The 16,020-nt window shown below is 53.5% G+C and overlaps 1 protein-coding gene across 7 annotated transcripts in view; it reads right to left on the bottom strand.

Annotated features, from left to right (window-relative positions):
* Positions 1-3,821: 3,821 nt before the first annotated feature.
* The window catches only part of SEMA4A (semaphorin 4A), a 45,544-nt gene continuing 33,345 nt past the window's right edge, over positions 3,822-16,020 (bottom strand). For all 7 annotated transcript variants that reach the window (XM_054011098.1, XM_054011097.1, XM_054011100.1 and 4 more), the window contains 10 exons: positions 15,088-15,199; positions 14,553-14,669; positions 13,780-13,910; positions 12,180-12,349; positions 10,838-10,988; positions 10,284-10,473; positions 9,300-9,415; positions 9,012-9,175; positions 7,787-7,905; positions 3,822-5,748 (listed from right to left, as the gene is read on the bottom strand). In XM_054011098.1, the coding sequence (XP_053867073.1) occupies positions 5,099-5,748; positions 7,787-7,905; positions 9,012-9,175; positions 9,300-9,415; positions 10,284-10,473; positions 10,838-10,988; positions 12,180-12,349; positions 13,780-13,910; positions 14,553-14,669; positions 15,088-15,199 (1,920 nt within the window). In that variant the 3' untranslated portion in view covers positions 3,822-5,098. The remainder of the gene's footprint in view (positions 5,749-7,786; positions 7,906-9,011; positions 9,176-9,299; positions 9,416-10,283; positions 10,474-10,837; positions 10,989-12,179; positions 12,350-13,779; positions 13,911-14,552; positions 14,670-15,087; positions 15,200-16,020) is intronic.

Here is a 16,020-nt window from a genome sequence, read left to right as displayed (position 1 = left end):
CAGCATGCCCTGAGGGAAGGAGAGGGCGGCTCGCAGGAAACTCTGTGCAAGCCTGGGACCAAGCATCAGGCTGTTTCTCCCTCTGGATCCCTGGGGGAGGGGGCAGGCCCGCAGCTGGGCTCTGGGAGGTGGAGGGGGGCAGGGGCCTGCGGTTGGGCTCTGGGGGGGGGAGGGGTTGTGTCTCTGGCCCCCCGGCTGGGCTCTGGGGGGGAAGGGGGCAGAGAAACAGGAACTAGGTTGTCCTAGGAGTTTCTTTAACTCTCTACTCCTGGGGGAATTTTGGGGTGTGTCTATTGTAACAGACATGTTTGCTGACAGGTATTTTGAAACAAATTACCAAAATAATTGAAATTGGCGTGATTATGTAGTGCTATTTTGACAAATAAAATTTGCAGAATTTTAAAATATTGTGTGCAGAATTTTTTATTTTTTGGCACAGAATGCCCCCGGGAGCACTCTGTGTAGCTGGGACGCTTGGCTGTTTCCCCAACAGAAGTTGGTGCAATAAAAACTCTTACCTCTCCCACCCTGTCTCTCTAATATCCTGGGACCAACATGGCTACAACAACACAGCAAACAAAGAGACAATTAATGACTCTTAATGAACCAGACCAAATAATGACTCTTACGAGGGATAGAGCCAGGTAACAATCCTTAAAAGACCAGAGCTAAGGAGATCACGGTTTCAGATCACTCCTTTCATTGATCCCTGGCAGTACATACCTGTCAGCACAATTTCTTTTCACATTGTCTGAGGGAAAGTTGCCATTATGTCCCTCTGGTTCGTGACCCATTACTTGCCTTCCTTCTTTAATTGCAGTGAGAGGGGCGTACAGGCGGGGCAGATGAGTTTAGTTGATAAAGCCCTGCTTTGCATGAGTACTAAGCAAACAGCTGCACTTGAAGTCAGCGGGAGCCACACCCCTTTGAAGATCAATCCATAACAACCAGGCTTGGGTTTGCTTTTCCCAAAGAAAGGACGGCCTAGGGATTAGGGCACTAGCCTGGGATTTAGGAAACCTAGCTTCAATTCCCTGCTCTGCTGCTCACGTGCTGTGTGACCTTGGGCAAATTGCTTAGGCCCAGATGCTTCAAAAGTATTTTAGGGCCTAAACACCTTTGAGGCGCTGGGCCTTAGTTGCTCTGTGCCTCGGTTTCCCATCTGTCAAAGGACGATAATAGCACTGCCCTGACTCACAGGGTGTGCGCGTGAGGATAAACGCATTAGAAATTGTGAAGTGTTGAGATGAATCATAGAATATCAGGGTTGGAAGGGACCTCAGGAGGTCATCTAGTCTAACCTCCTACTCAAATCAGGGCCAATCCCCAACTAGCCCCCCTCAAGGATTGAACTCACAACCCTGGATTTAACAGGCCACTGCTCAAACCACGGAGCTATCCTCATCTTGTATCTGAAGAAGTGAGGTTCTTACCCATGAAAGCTTATGCTCCCAATACTTCTGTTAGTCTTAAAGGTGCCACAGGACCCTCTGAGCTATCCTGTTACAGGGATGGAAGCCATAGACTGATTTGCAGTGGTAACAGCATGATCTTGTCTCATCTACCAAACTGAGCAGCGTTGGGGGTGTAGACGTAACTGGTGCGCTGGTGACTCAGTAAGGGAGTGCTCGTACCTCGGATCAGATGCCGAATCAAGGCTCCAGTAAGGACTTATGAGTAGCTGTGTGCACAAAATTGTGACTCTGGAATCTTCTGGCGCTTCAAAGGAATTTAGGAGTCTATCTCCCACCGGGGAAAAGTTAACCGTTAGAGTAGGCAGCAGGTAATGACGACTCCTGGCTCCCAGCTCTGCCGACGGCCTTGCGAACGTCACTCCTCCCACTCTGTGCCTCATTTTCCCCGTGTCAAATGGAGACAATGATGCCCACTTTATCACAGCGCTCTGCAAGCCACTGGACATGAGTGTTACGATAATAACCCTTCTGACTCAACAAACAGCTTCTCCACTGCTTCCCCTGCTGTAGTGTTGCTGAGAGCTGTTAAAAGGCATTCACCCCAGAGCCAGCTGCCTTTCAATGGTGTTTGAGGTAATCCCTGTGGTATTAAGCGCCAAGTAAATGTAGCTCCTTTAAGACCAACAATCGAAGTAAATGGAATCCAGTCCTTGGTTATTAAACACATTTTTACACCAGTGCAAAGGGCCATCCATTCAGAAGCGTAGTGTTTTACACCCTTTTGCACTGGAGAATCAGGCCCTTTCTCTCTTATTAGCAACACGCTCTTTACATGAGAATAAAAAAGCAGCACCTGCGTGTGACATTCTCTTTTTAATAAAAAATAAAATGTATCCGGAGGAGGAACATGTACATCTTTTTAAAAAAAAAAAAAAATAAGGTTAAACATCATAAAACAAGCAACGACGGGCCAGATCCCCAGCAGGTGTAATGTGGCCCTGCTCCACTGAAGTTAATGGGGCCATAGATCCCCAGCGGGTGTAGATCAGCATTGAGCCCAAGGTGCTATTCTGATTGACACCAGCGGAGGATCAGGCCCGAAAGCTGTGCTTAGCACTGCAGTACGGACAACGTGGCACAGACCCCGGTGCTCAGTGACACAGACGGACAGAATGGGCTTTGTCCCACCTGTAAAAGCCCAGGCACTTGATCGAAGAATGTATCATTGTTACAGAGCAGTACACGGCACAGGAATGAGAGCAGGAGGTTGCACACACAGGCACTGCAGAAAGGCATGTGTACCTCAGCGTAAAATCCACATGCAGACCAGGCCCAGGTAACTTTTACCTCAATGTGGCTTGTTCAAATGAACCCTGCTCCTCCTGGAGTTCACCTTGACTAGCCGCATCATGGTAACAACTCCCTGGCCTTGTCTCCAGCAGGATTTCAGAGTCCCATAGCGATCGCCATGTAGATGCCCTCATTTTTATCCAGGGAACTGAATCAAAGAGGGACCGGTTCCAGGCTTGGGTGTTTTTTTTAAGGGCGTTGAGTCTGCCACAGACAATGCTCTTCCCTCAGATCAGGTGGCTATTGTACAATAAGCTGGGGATCTGCCCCGGTTACAGGCATCAGCATAGTTGTGCTGACAAGTTGCAACCCTTAGTGCCCCCAGGCATTGCCACTTGAAGCCAACCCAGCGTCTGAAATCTCCAGGGCCTGGTTCTCATCTCCCCTGCCAGAGCGGGGTAAAAGGACCTGGATGTAACTGGGAATCAGGCCCCTAGTGCCTTAGAAGCTAGTCTTGCCCAGAGCAGGGTTAATGGGTGTGAGCGTAACTGAGAAAGAAGCCTGGATTTTTCAAGGATATCCTGGTAGATCCCGCCCGCTCTGCTGGAAAATGTAACAAGTGAACCCATCCCGGGTTGCATTGATTTCACTGAAGCATAATAGCGGTGTCAGAGCTGCAGGAGACCAGCAATGCAGGGGTTAATTTATCCATCACAAAATAATACTGATGCGGTTGAAGAAGGGTTTTAGAAACGAGCAACTCGATCCCATTTGAGAGGGAGAAATCCGAGGCCTTTCCCGGGGAAATCCACTCGCCTGGCTGCGTTTAACCAAGTGGTTCGTGCGAAAACCGCACCATGTTTGCGCGCCTGGCTCCGACGCTACGAACCCAGGCTATAGGCCAGCCACTGGGCCCGGAGCGGGTTTCGGTAGCCGCGTTCCTCCCACAGAGGTGGTGAAACCAAAAGGGTTCGATCGCTGCTACTGGGAAAAGCTTAACTTAAATCTAAAAACATTACATTAAAAAACCAACAACTTCACATTTGGTCACAACCTCCGCCTCCTCCCCATCCCCAAAGCCCCTTGCAACTCCCCTCCCCCACCCCCCCCCAAGCCGATTTTCCAGGCTGTTGGCTCCAAAACCCCAGGGACTCAGCCTGGTTCTCACTTACCCTAAAAGGCCCCTTATACCACTCCGGCAGGGCAGAGGGGGTGTGGCTAATTGGTGCCCCCTTTACCGGACCGGAGTGGTGTAAAGAGGCTGTAGTGTGAATGAGAATCAGGCCCTAAAGCCCTCTGCCCACACAACAGCAGGGAGTGACAGCACAGTGCCCTCTGATGGAAGGACACCCCCCCAGAGCAGAGCGCAGTCTCCGTGATGTGGGCCGTCTCCGGTCTCCCAGCCGAGGGGGCCAGTTAGCAATGGCTGTTGTGATCCAGACCTCTGGCCAAGCAGGAACTAGACGGGGAGCGCAGCTGCTCACAGGCCGACGAGGATCAGCTGTCTGAACATTGCCAGCCGGGGCTGGCTTTGAACTGCTGACCCTGCACTCAAAGGCAGAACATTAGACCCCATATTCAGAGCCGCGAGGAGCCGGATTGGGCCCCAACAGAGCTACACCCAGCCATCGACTGGCACCAACCGCATCCCACACAGGGGAGGACTGAGCCGGCCAGGGGCACGCTAGGTAACGTGCAGCGGCGGCATCGCACATTGGCCTTTGTTCACAGTTCTCGTGGCGCGGACGTGGCAGCTCCCAGCTGGTCCAGGCCAGTGCTGGGGGCAACAGCCCGGGAGGCAGCAGCTACGCACGCAGCTTAGCTCTGTAGACACAGCAACACTGCGCCCCTTCCGATCCCACAGCGGGGTTGCTCCCTGCTGAAATCCCTGGCGGGCACGAGCCAGGAAGGGCTCACGCACCCTCCAGCGCCGCTCTGCCCCCCAGCTCCTTTGAACCTGGTCATCTAGAGCCCCAGATGTGCTCCTTGTTTGACTCTTGCTTGGTGTGGAAACTCAAAAGTGGAGGGTTTTTTTTGTTTGTTTGTTTGTTTGAACGCCCGTCCCACGACTCTGGTGGTGATGCCCAGGCAGCGCAGTGAGGCAGGCTGGGCCCATCGCTCTTCAGCGGTGGAGCGACCCACCCATGGGCGGACGGCAGCAGCTGGCACGCTGACGAGGAGCAGGGGGCGTTTCTGGGCGCGCTGTGTGGAAGGTCTCCCCAGCTGATACGACGTTTGTTATGAATTTGGGGGCTGGACGCAGACCGGTTTGTTATTGTAGGGTCGCTCCCAAGCACTGAGCCACACACCCTGGTTTGTTATCGTAGGGCTGCTCGGTACCACGACACGGCTGATTTCAAGACGAAAGGCGGGTCGGGGCAGGCACGGCCAGCCTATGCTTTCTCCAGAGCCGCCCCTTGGAAACCCTCCCCGGCCCCCGGGCTGGCATTTAACCTGTTGTTGTCCGCGTCTGTGCCCTGGTACAGGCCCTCCATCTGGAGGCAGCAGTCCCTGGGGTCCTTGGCCCCCTCCTGTGGGCTCCGGCCTCCGTTCAGCGGCACCTTCTCCTGATTGGACACCTTGGTGGCTTCGGGGGTGTTGCATCCTTGCACCTTGCTCTTGGCCTTGAGCCTGTTGTGGTAGGAGAACCCGGCCATGGTCATTGCTATGGCCAGCGTCATCGACAGCAGCACCGTCACCGTCACAAACTGTGCCCAGTAGGAGCGGTGCCCGCCCTGTGGGCCTGCCCCCCGCTCCAGCCCTTGCCCGACCATGCTGTCCCCTCCGCTCTCGCTCAGGATGTTGCCTTCCGTGGGGTCCTGCACCACATAGCGGGCCACAGCTTGACGGTGCCCGTTCTCGCTGGCCCAGCACGTGTACTCGCCCGCCGCCTGGCGCTGCATGATGATCACCAACATCTTATTATCCAACATCAGCAGCCCCGCCGGGGTCTTATCCCCTGGGTAGCTCCAGTTGTAATTGGCCAGGGCGGAGAGCTGCGGGCAGGGCAGCCGGATCACAGAGTTCAGCGCTGGGCTCAAAGCTGGAAAGATACAAGGAGGGGAGAGGGAGCGGTGAGTCTCTAGCTGCCCACCCGGACCAGCTGCCGCTGCTGTTCAAAGAGCTGGCACCAGCCCCTTGCGACTAGAGCCGGGGCGAGTCACGGCGTTTGCGGGGAACAAACTTCATTTCAAATTGGACCGACCGTGATCATTTTTGTGGCCAGTCGAAAAGTGAAAAACAAAAAGTGTTTCAGGTCAAACGAAAGGTTTCGATTTTGAGCGTTTTTAGATGGCTAATACATTTGGAAACTAAAGGAAATTTTGAATGGAAATGTTTCAATATTTTTGGAAATTGTTGAGGGTTTTTTTTTGGACAAACAAGTGGTGCGAAACTGACACGAATGCACGAAATGTTTTGGTGTCTCCGAATCAGCATTTTTCATTACGAAAAACATGGTTCCTGTGAAAAATTTCACGCAGCTCCACTTCCAACCTGGGCACCTAGTGAGAAACCTGATTTTCAAAGGAACTGAGCACCCCCCCCCCCAATCCCCTCTCTCTGCACCTCAAGGGGCGTTACCACAAAACAAAGCAGTTTGGAGAGTCAGACCAGGAAGGGCTAGACTCTGAGTGCAGTATAAACTACATGGAAGCAACTGGAGTGACTCTGGATTCACACTGGTGTCACTGAGAGCAGAATTCCGGCTGAAATTGGAGTCAACAGGCCCAGTTCTCCACTGCCCTGCACCTCGGGCAGTCACTTACTAATATTTAGGGCGTCCTTGCGCTGGTTGCGGGAGAAACGGGGAGCCAAGAGACAGTGCCTGCGCTGAAGAGTATATCTAAGTACAGCGGGTGCCGGTTTGCAGCAATCCCAATATGACCAACTTTCGGTTACTAGCGACATTTTGCCGGGAGCTGATCCCGTCCCACTGGGGATCCAGATCCCGGCAACAGGCAGGCTGCTTAGCGACAGCTGGTTTCGGAAGAAAGGCCCCGGCCACAGGCAGGTTTGCAGGGCTTCAGCCAAGGGAGGAAGCGCCAAGGTCCCAGGCTTGGCACATCCGACCCTGGCTACAGCTGGGGACCCACCACCTGCACAAGAGGGAACAGGCTGGGGTGCCTGCATCTTCAGCCAAACTGGGGAGCACCTGCTGGAGTCCTGGCACTGCGGGTGGGGAGGGGAGGCTGCAGGCTGGGCAGCAGCTGGGTGAGGGCAGTGGGCACCTGCAGGGGTGCACGGTACCTTCTCCAGGCCTGGACTCGGCATGTCCCAATGCTTCCTTTCCGAGTTGCAGCCAGGAAAGGAAGCGCTGGGGCATGCTGAGCGCCGGCAGCAGGCAGAGTTACGGGGCTGCAGCCGGGGAAGGCACACCCCAGAGCTTACTGGCAACTTTCAATGAATAGCAACTTTTGGCCAGGAACTGGGAGATTTGCTAGCCAGGGGCGGCCACTGTATCAGACCATGGGATGGCTGCCATGTTGGCTGATGCACCAGTAGAGACCTCCAGAGCTAAAATCACGAGCTGGCAACAGCCTCTAATCCTCAGTGGATTGGGCACAAAGGGAGAACTGTACAGTTTGTTATTGTAGGGTTGTCCGGGGGACTGGCACCCTGGCGTGGTGTTGTAGGGTTGCCCAGAGTGGCTGGCATGGTGTTGTAGGATTGTCTGGGGGTGCTGGCACCCTGGAGTGGTATTGTAGGGTTGTCTAGGGGGGCTGGCACCCTGGGGTGGTGATGTAAGGTGGTCTAGGGGGGCTGGCACCCTGACGTGTTATTTATTACTGGGCTGAGCACTGCCTTGGTGACATTATTTTTGATTGAAGAGTTTGTCGTGGGATTTGCTCCGCGCTGTTTGCAAAGCAGGGCCAAAGCCCACCGGAGACGCCATGCCTCAGAAGCACTGAGCGGGGCCCCCTTTGTTCCTCCCCGGATCCAGCTCCTCCCTAGAGCAGGCAGCCCGCCCTGTCTTGCAGTGGGGCCTCCTCAGCCCCCCTCGTAGCATTGCAGGCTTAGAGCCCCACCCGCCGGCAGACACGTGCCCCAAGCACAGTAAACCCAGAAGGTCGATACTCAACTTTTTACCAGGCTGCTGCCCGAGTCGTCCCGAGACCTGGGCGTGGCCCTGCCTCTCCCACTGATCTGCTGGCACGTAGTCCCCGGTCTACCCCACTCGACGTCCTGCAGCCAGTCACTCCTAGAGAGGGAGAAGTGACACACTGAGAACCCAAGGCAATGAAGTCGCTTTCAAGCCGCTGCTTGACGTGGGGACGGCAGGTGAGCTCGTTGCTGGGCTCGCCCTGAGGAGTTGGGTTCAAGTCCTCCCTTAGGTCCCAGGACATAAGAACATGAGAACAGCCAAACTGGGTCAGACCAAAGGTCCATCTAGCCCAGTATCCTATTTTCCGAGAGTGGGCAATGCCAGGTGCCCCAGAGGGAATGAACAGAACAGGGAATCATCAAGTGATCCATCCCCTGTCGTCCATTCCCAGCTTCTGACAAACAGAGGCTAGGGACACCATCCCTGCCCATCCTGGCTAATAGCCATTGATGGACCTATCCTCCATGAATGTATCTAGTTCTTTTTTGAACCCTGTTATAGTCTTGGCCTTCACAACATCCTCTGTTGTCGCCCTTTTCTGAACCTTTTCCATTTCCAATATATCTTTTTTGAGATGGGGCGACCACATCTGCACACAGTATTCCAGATGTGGGCATACCGTGGATTTATATCGAGGCCACAGGCGACTGGCCAGTGGCACATGCTCTGAGAGCGTGGTGCCCGTGGAATGCCCATCAGCGCTAGCGAAGCGCTTAACAACACCGTAGGGCTGTATTCCTCGTGGACGGGGCCTTCGGGCTAGTGCTCAAGGAACACTAGGGGCTTTTCACCCTCCCCACTCCCACCACTCCCCGAGGCCCAGAAATGCCCGTCTAGAGCAGCTGTCCTGGGAGGATCTCAAAGCACTTGGCAAGCTCTGGGATTCAGGGGAGTGTTATTTTCCCTGCTTTGCAGGCAGGAAATAAAACAAGTCACTTTCCTAAATTCATACGGTGGGATCAGGCAGAATAAAACGCAAGAGTCCTGATTCCCAGTCCCCTGCTCTAACCACCCCCGCCCTAAGTTGGGAACAGAGCCAGGAGTCCTGACTCCCAGTCCCCTGCCTCTGACCACTACAGCCCACTCTCCTCCCAGAACAGGGAACAGAACCCTGACTCGCCAGGCTCTGCTCTAACCACCAGACATGGCTGCCTCCCTCTCGGAGGTTACGCCGGAGCTGTTCCACACACTGAGCTACTCACGTGTTTTTGTTTGTGCCTCGGGTCTCCTGGCACGACTGGCTGTGCCTGTCCCAGGCGCAGTAGGGGTCTCGGGCGAGGACACAGTCAGCACAGCTCCTGTACACGCTGCAGTTGGCCAGCGGCACCTGCAGCACCCCCTTGGAGTACCCCACATACAGGATCCCCTGCAGGGGGGAGACCCACAGAAAATGTCACATCTATGTCACCTCCTTAGCACCGCCCGGCTGCACATGGGGCAGTGTCTCCACTTCTTGCCTGCTGCACCAGGCAGATCGGTAGGTCTCCTACCTTCCCAGGTGAGAACAGAAGGTTCTGCACAGGTTCCGGGTCCTTAAACAGCTGGATTTCCTCAATGATATGAGTACCGCTGGCCAGAGCCACTGCTCTGTGCAGGAACCCTTGATCTGTGGGAGGAAATATAGGGACACAAGTGTATTTATTTACCATGGGGCTGAGATAATGCATCCTCTCTTTGAGGAGCTGATCTCTTCTCTAAGCTGACTGTGTGTAACAAAGGTATTTAAGTTCCTAGTTTCCGTGGAAGTTGAGTATCTGGATCTAAATGGCTAGTCTATTCAATTCTCTCTCTCTCTCGCTCTCACATACAATTTGCTTAATTAAAAGAGAATGATCCTTCGTTTATACGGGGCCTTTTGCCCCAGTATGCCTCCAAAGCACTTTGTTAGCTGGCTGGCACCAACCTTGTCAGGCTTATGCAAACCACTTTGTCCACCATTAAATGCAGCCACCTCTGGGGTGAAGAGCGGTAAATGTGTTTAACAATGCACGGGACAGGAAGTGAAGGAGAGCCATACCTAACTGAAAATGCAATGGGCAGGGTGTAATTAACAGAGCTGAGACTGGCTGGTAAAATGGGGTGAAACACCCCCCTGCTCTCCTAACACACAAATTCCAAAATAACAAATACACAAATTGGCAAAAAAAAAATAGTAGAAATGTTTAATTTTTTTTTTGAATTTTCAATTTAATTTTTTCCCAAAAGTCTCAAAAACTAAACTAATTTTTTTTTCCTTTTTAGTTTCATCCAAAACCCCCAAAAGTTTCATTTCAGGTCCACCCGAAATGAATTTTTTCTTAATTTTTCAGGTTAATCACCGGAAAACGAACTACTCGTCTGACTCCGGCGATAAGTGCCTGTCCCCGTCCCACTGATGTCAATGGGAGCTTTACCATTGGGTAAACCGTCAGCTGGGTGCAGAATCCAGCCCCACGCACCGATGAGGTGGTTTCCCCTGCTCGTGGGAGCCGTACCTGTTCCCAGGAACATCACCTCATAGGAGGTGCCCGTGACACTGTGGGTCTGATCGACTGCGATCCGCGTATACTTCACGTTCTGCTTCACCAGCAGCGGCTGCTTGTTCCTGGGCACAACCTTCTCATCCATCAGGAAATGGTTTTTTATGAAGGTCAGGACTTTGTCCGCTGATGGGTACACCGAGCACTGCAGTGGGAGGAGAAAGGCAGGGGATCAGAAGGGCTATCAGCTGCGGGATCTGGCTTAGTGACCGGCTTAGGGTTTTGTTTTGTTTTTTGCTCTAGGCACCCTTGCAAAGGGGGAAAGCACAACTGATTTTGCCAGCTTCCTGGAAAAAGCAAGGCAGATAGTCTATTATCCAGGGAAACTGAGGCACGGAGAAGTTAAGTGCCTTGCCCAAAGTCAGTGACACCAACAGGAATTGAACCCAGGTGTCCTGAATCCCAGCCTCCTGGCTTAACCCCAACCGTGTCCTGCAAAGTCATCCTTCGGGGCAGACCCACACATCATCATGCCGTGGCGTTAGATGCGCGAAGCAGGTGATACTCACGCTGCCAGGGCGGGGCTCAGGGATCCCATCGCTGTATGTCATCCACCGGGCGCTCTGCTTGTTCAGTTCCTGGTATTTGCCACTGAAGACTCTTTCGACGTCCTCCAGGTTGAAAGCGCACACCGCCGTGCTGCCTGCGTCTCCCATCTGCCTGCCAAGGGACGAGTGATCCTGTTAGCGGTACACGCCAGCGCTAGGGGGACCCCGAAGGTGGGCAGGTCAGATGTGGGATCCAGCCACACCCTGCCTGTGACGTGTGGGTGAGTGGGCATGGGGAGTCCACCCAATTTGGGGCCCTCTCTAAGGGCTGTTCCTTGGCCATATAAACATTGGATCCTTCTGAAATAATGCCAGGCGCTTCCACAGTGACGTCCATCCAGGGCCTCCATCCACTTGCAAAGCATCAACTCTCACCACCCCGGAGTGACAGGCACTTGTCTATGAACAGAATCCAGGAGTCCTGACTCCCAGCCCCTGCCTCCTCTGACCACTGGCCCATGCTCCTTCCTAGAGCTGGGCCGAGAACCCAGGCGTGCCAACTCCCAGTCCCCAGTGCTCTAACTCTGAAATCACACTCACGCCTAGCTGTGGCACTAGAATCCAGGAGTCCTGACTCCCAGCCCCTGCCTCCTCTGACCACTGGCCCATGCTCCTTCCTAGAGCTGGGCCGAGAACCCAGGCGTGCCAACTCCCAGTCCCCAGTGCTCTAACTCTGAAATCACACTCACACCTACCCTGTTTCCCCGAAAATAAGACAGTGTCTTATATTAATTTTTGCTCCCAAAGATGCGCTAGGTCTTATTTTCAGGGGATGTCTTATTTTTCAGAAATGAAAAATGCCTTATTATCGGTGGATGCCTTATTATCGGGGAGGTCTTATTATCGGGGGGATGCCTTATATTACAACGAGAGGCAAAACTGTAAGTAGGCCTTATTTTCGGAGGATGTCTTATTTTCGGGGAAACAGGGTAGCTGTGGCACTAGAATCCAGGAGTCCTGACCCCAACCCACCTGCTCTGACCACTAGACACCAGTCTCATCTCTTAGTTCTGAAATGTACTAAGCAACTTCTTCAGCAATACCACGTGGCAAGGAGTTCCATAGGTTAATGGCATGTTCTGCAATAATGAAATATTCAGGGTGAACCATAACGCAGAAGGGGTCCTACTTTCTGGGTACAGCATACCCCTTTGAAAGGGCAGGATGGACAGATGCCCCTTCCCCCCAAATGTCCTTCTTGCGTTAGAGCCAGGGGATTTGTGGGTGTGCGAGCCTGGGAATACGTGGGTCCTTGGGGGATTTCGGAGCCCTTTGGGCAGGAGAGGAAAGTTTCCTGCCTTACCATTGTGAGGCGAAGAGTCCATAGAAGACGGCGCCCCCTCCTGGCTGGGGTAGGACAAAGGCGTGATGGATCACGTTGAAAGGGAAGTGTCCAGGCTGGACGCACGTCAGCTGAGCTTTCAGGAACGTGGTCCATTTCTTCTGCAGCACCTTCTGTCCTCCGACGTCATTCTGCAGGAGAGGAATGCCTGGTCACCCTGAACGGAGCAGGGCCTCTCCTTAAAGGGACGGCTGAGAGGACGGCATGTCCTGGGGGTCAGTGCGCAGCCATGCCGCCATTGCGCTGGTACAGCTCCGCCAGCAGGGGGTGTATATGCTGCTCCAAACAGGGGAAGAGCTATTCTGAATGAAGGGAAGGTCTGAGAGGAAGGGTGTCCCAGTGGGGAGACCCGAACTCAATCCCTTGCTCAAAATAAAAAGGGGGAATTCAAGTGGTACAGCTGTGGTGAGTAAACCAACCACCAGGCTCTGATCAGCTGATGTTCCAGACAATGATGTTGTAATAAGCCCTCGTGCATAGCCAGTGAGGTCTGAGGAACTAAAAAGGTGGATACAAGCAGGAAACCACCCAGACAGTGGTAACGGGCTGTTAGGAGGCTAGGGAGCCATTTTAAGATATGGGATTAATAGATTCCAAAGCCAGAAGGAACCATTGTGATCATCCAACCTGACCTCCTGTACAGCACAGGTCAGAGAGCTGCCCCCAAAATAATTCCTAGAGCAGATCCTTTAGGAAAACATCCAATTAAAAATGGTCAGGGATGGAGACTCCACCAGGATCCTCGGTCTTTTGTTCCAACATTTAATTACGCTCCCTGTTAAAAATGGATGCCTTATTTCCAGTCTGAATGTGTCTGGCTTCAACTGCCAGCCATTGGCTTGTGTTAGACCTTTGTCTGCTAGACTGAAGAGTCCACCATCAAAGATTTGTTCCCCACATAGATATGTATAGATGGTGCTCAAGCTACCCCATAACCCACATGGAGCGCTGGGGTCCGAATGCAGGGACAGTTGCAGTGTGACCCTGAAAGGGAGTGGAGGCCAGCTAGCATCATAGAATATCACTGTTGGAAAGGACCTCAGAAGGTCATCTAGTCCAACCCCCTGCTCAAAGCAGGACCAATCCCCAGACAGATTTTTGCCCCAGATCCCTAAATGGCCCCCTCAAGGATTGAACTCACAATGCTGGGTTTAGCAGGCCAATGCTCAAACCACTGAGCTATCCCTCCCCCCTTCCTGGCCCCAGGCTGGTGCAGAGCAGGGAAACGGGACAGCATGTGTCTATATCTGTAAATAAACAGGTGACACCAGCCCCCTCTCATCCAAACGGAACTGTCCCGGATTTCTGCTAGAGCCCAGCTCTGGGAAGGGGCAACTGAATTTTATTCCTCGTCAATGTCTACGTCTATGCATGGCCCCCGGCACAGATCTGAAGGCAATCAAGCTGCCTAGACGCCACGGAGGGCAGAACGGAGGCCCTGTGGCTCTGGTGGGTCAGTTGTCGTCACCGGGGCAGGCCACAAGCGGGAGAGACGACAATGCCGGGGTACGGGACATAGGAGCGCACGCGGTCCCATAGCCAACTTGGGCCAGCCTCATACCTTGCACACACGAGCCACCCGGGAGACCGTGAGCTTCTCAAAGAACTCAAACTCCTCGGCCGTCTCCTCGAAGAAGAAATAGACCTTCTCGTCTCCAGGGATGTTGGCCGAGGCCACGAAGCCTGCGTCGACTGTGGGGGGAAGGAGACCAGGCGGGTTAGACGCCCAGTCCCTGCGTGCTGCTTCCCGAGGGGCAGATGGGGGGGCATGTAATTATCCATGGGAGGCTGGCGGCTTGTTGCCTAGGAAACACATCCCTGAGGCCAGTGGGCACCAGCCGTTCACCTGTTGGCTAATAGGTGACGGCGACCCGAGCAAAGAGTCCCTGAGCCTGATTCTCACTGATGTGAGGCCCCGTTAAGTGGCTAAAGGGCCTTAAAGTGGGGGGAACTGGTCCCCTGAGAATCCTTCCTGAGCAGGGTTCTCCCTGGCCAGCGTGGAGCTGCACCCGCCCCGGCTTAGGGGGCAGATTGTGGGCATGAGTACAGTGCCTTATGCTGTGGTTATTCTCTGCTTCCCAGGGACGGCAGGGGGCCAAGGGGAGCTGCTCTAACTGGCCCCGGAGCCAGGCTCAGCACAGCCTCCGCACACGAAGAGCTCAGAGGGTGTTGCAGCCTCTCACCCCAACCCCACCAGGTAACAGAGGGGGGTCCCGTGTCTGGAAGATCATAAATGGGCAGCTATCGATTTCAGATGCTACCTCAGCCCCTGCCCTTCCCCACACCCCACCCCGTTCCTAGCAGCAGGAGCAGGCCCTCCGACCCCCTCCTCACCATTTAGCCACCTGAGGAAGGTATCGGTCTTCAGAAAGGTCCTGCTGCCCAGGGCACGGGAGATTATGGGCTCGTTTCCTTGGAAGTTGTTCATGGTCCCCGTGTAGAGCTCACCATCTGCAGGCGGAGAGAGGTAGTGAGGGAAGCCCGGGCCGGCAGCTGTGCCGGTGCCTCTGGGCTCGGTTATTTAGTCAGAGAGAGGTAAAGATTTGAGATCTCTGTATGAAAAGTACCAGAGCTAGGACTCGTTACCCTGATGGATTAGAGTGGGTGACCCGGGCATTAAGGGATAAATCTACACACAGCACATCGAAGGATGACAGCAGGACCTTAAAGGTTTCTTTCAGGCCAGCCCTATCCAGGACCTGCCGCACCGAAGACATGTGACTCGACTGGTTCAGCTCAAGACCTAATCCTTTGCTTTGAGGCACCATAACTGTCCATGGGCCGACCACTGTAGGGCAGCGGGTTCCACCTCCCTCCCCATCACGCAGTCCCTGCACAGCCCCTGGTTTCCAAAGAGCTCCGTACTCACCCACCAGGATGGCCGTATACTTGTGGCGGGGGTCGAAGGGGCACTGTCCCTTCCCATCCTGGAGGAGAGGCTCCCCTTGGCCTCCAGAAACCAGGCTGAAATTCTCCAGATTCTACGAGGAATTAAAAATCAATCAATCAGTCGCAGAACAAGAACAAACCGAATGGTGGTCACTTGAGTTCAGCCTAGAGCCAGATCCCTTCCAGACTCCAGGCACAGGGCAGGGGGAATCCAACTTTCATAAATAAGATAATTCTCTCTATTATATTATAATCGACGTGTTTTACCAACGAGGTCACCCACAAGCCAGTGGCAGCGCCAGGAATGGAAGCCCGGTCTTCTGAGACTCAGCCCAGGGCTGTAGCCACTACGCCACATTCATAATATAACCCCAATAAAGTCAAATTATAATACTAATGGAACCCCAATAATCAGGAACTGCAAATCAGGACACCCTTGAATTTTGGAGGAGAAGCCAGGCCAGAGCTCAGATGAGCTCTCTCTTCTGGTGACTCCAACTTGAGAAAATCAGAGGCCACTTTTGAAAATGTTGACCCCGGGTTCCTGTAAACTCACCACTTTTCCCGTAAACCCGGGCCTTTCGTTTGGAAAGGGAAATAACCAGAAAATACAGGAGGCTCCTCAACGTACACACAGAGCCAACAGAGGGCAGCAAAGCCTCGTCTATGGAGACTAGAACTCGAGTCCTGACTCCGCCCCCACTAGCTCTGACCACTAGACCACACTACCTCTCAGACCTGGAAATAGAACCCAGGAGTCCTGACTCTGCCCTCTTTGCTCTCTTGCTCTCCTCTCTCCTCACACACTGCCTTGAAGAGGTGGTCAATAAAGGCCAGATTTCCCAGTGTTTAAGCGCTTAAAGATACGGGTAGGCATTTATTGGGATCTTCAAATGCACTTAGGCACCTAACT

This window comes from Malaclemys terrapin, chromosome 21 (genome assembly GCF_027887155.1).
Source record: "Malaclemys terrapin pileata isolate rMalTer1 chromosome 21, rMalTer1.hap1, whole genome shotgun sequence".
Classification (NCBI taxonomy): domain Eukaryota; kingdom Metazoa; phylum Chordata; order Testudines; family Emydidae; genus Malaclemys; species Malaclemys terrapin.
Note: the sequence above shows the minus strand (reverse complement) of the source record. Positions and strands in the feature narration are given on the sequence as shown.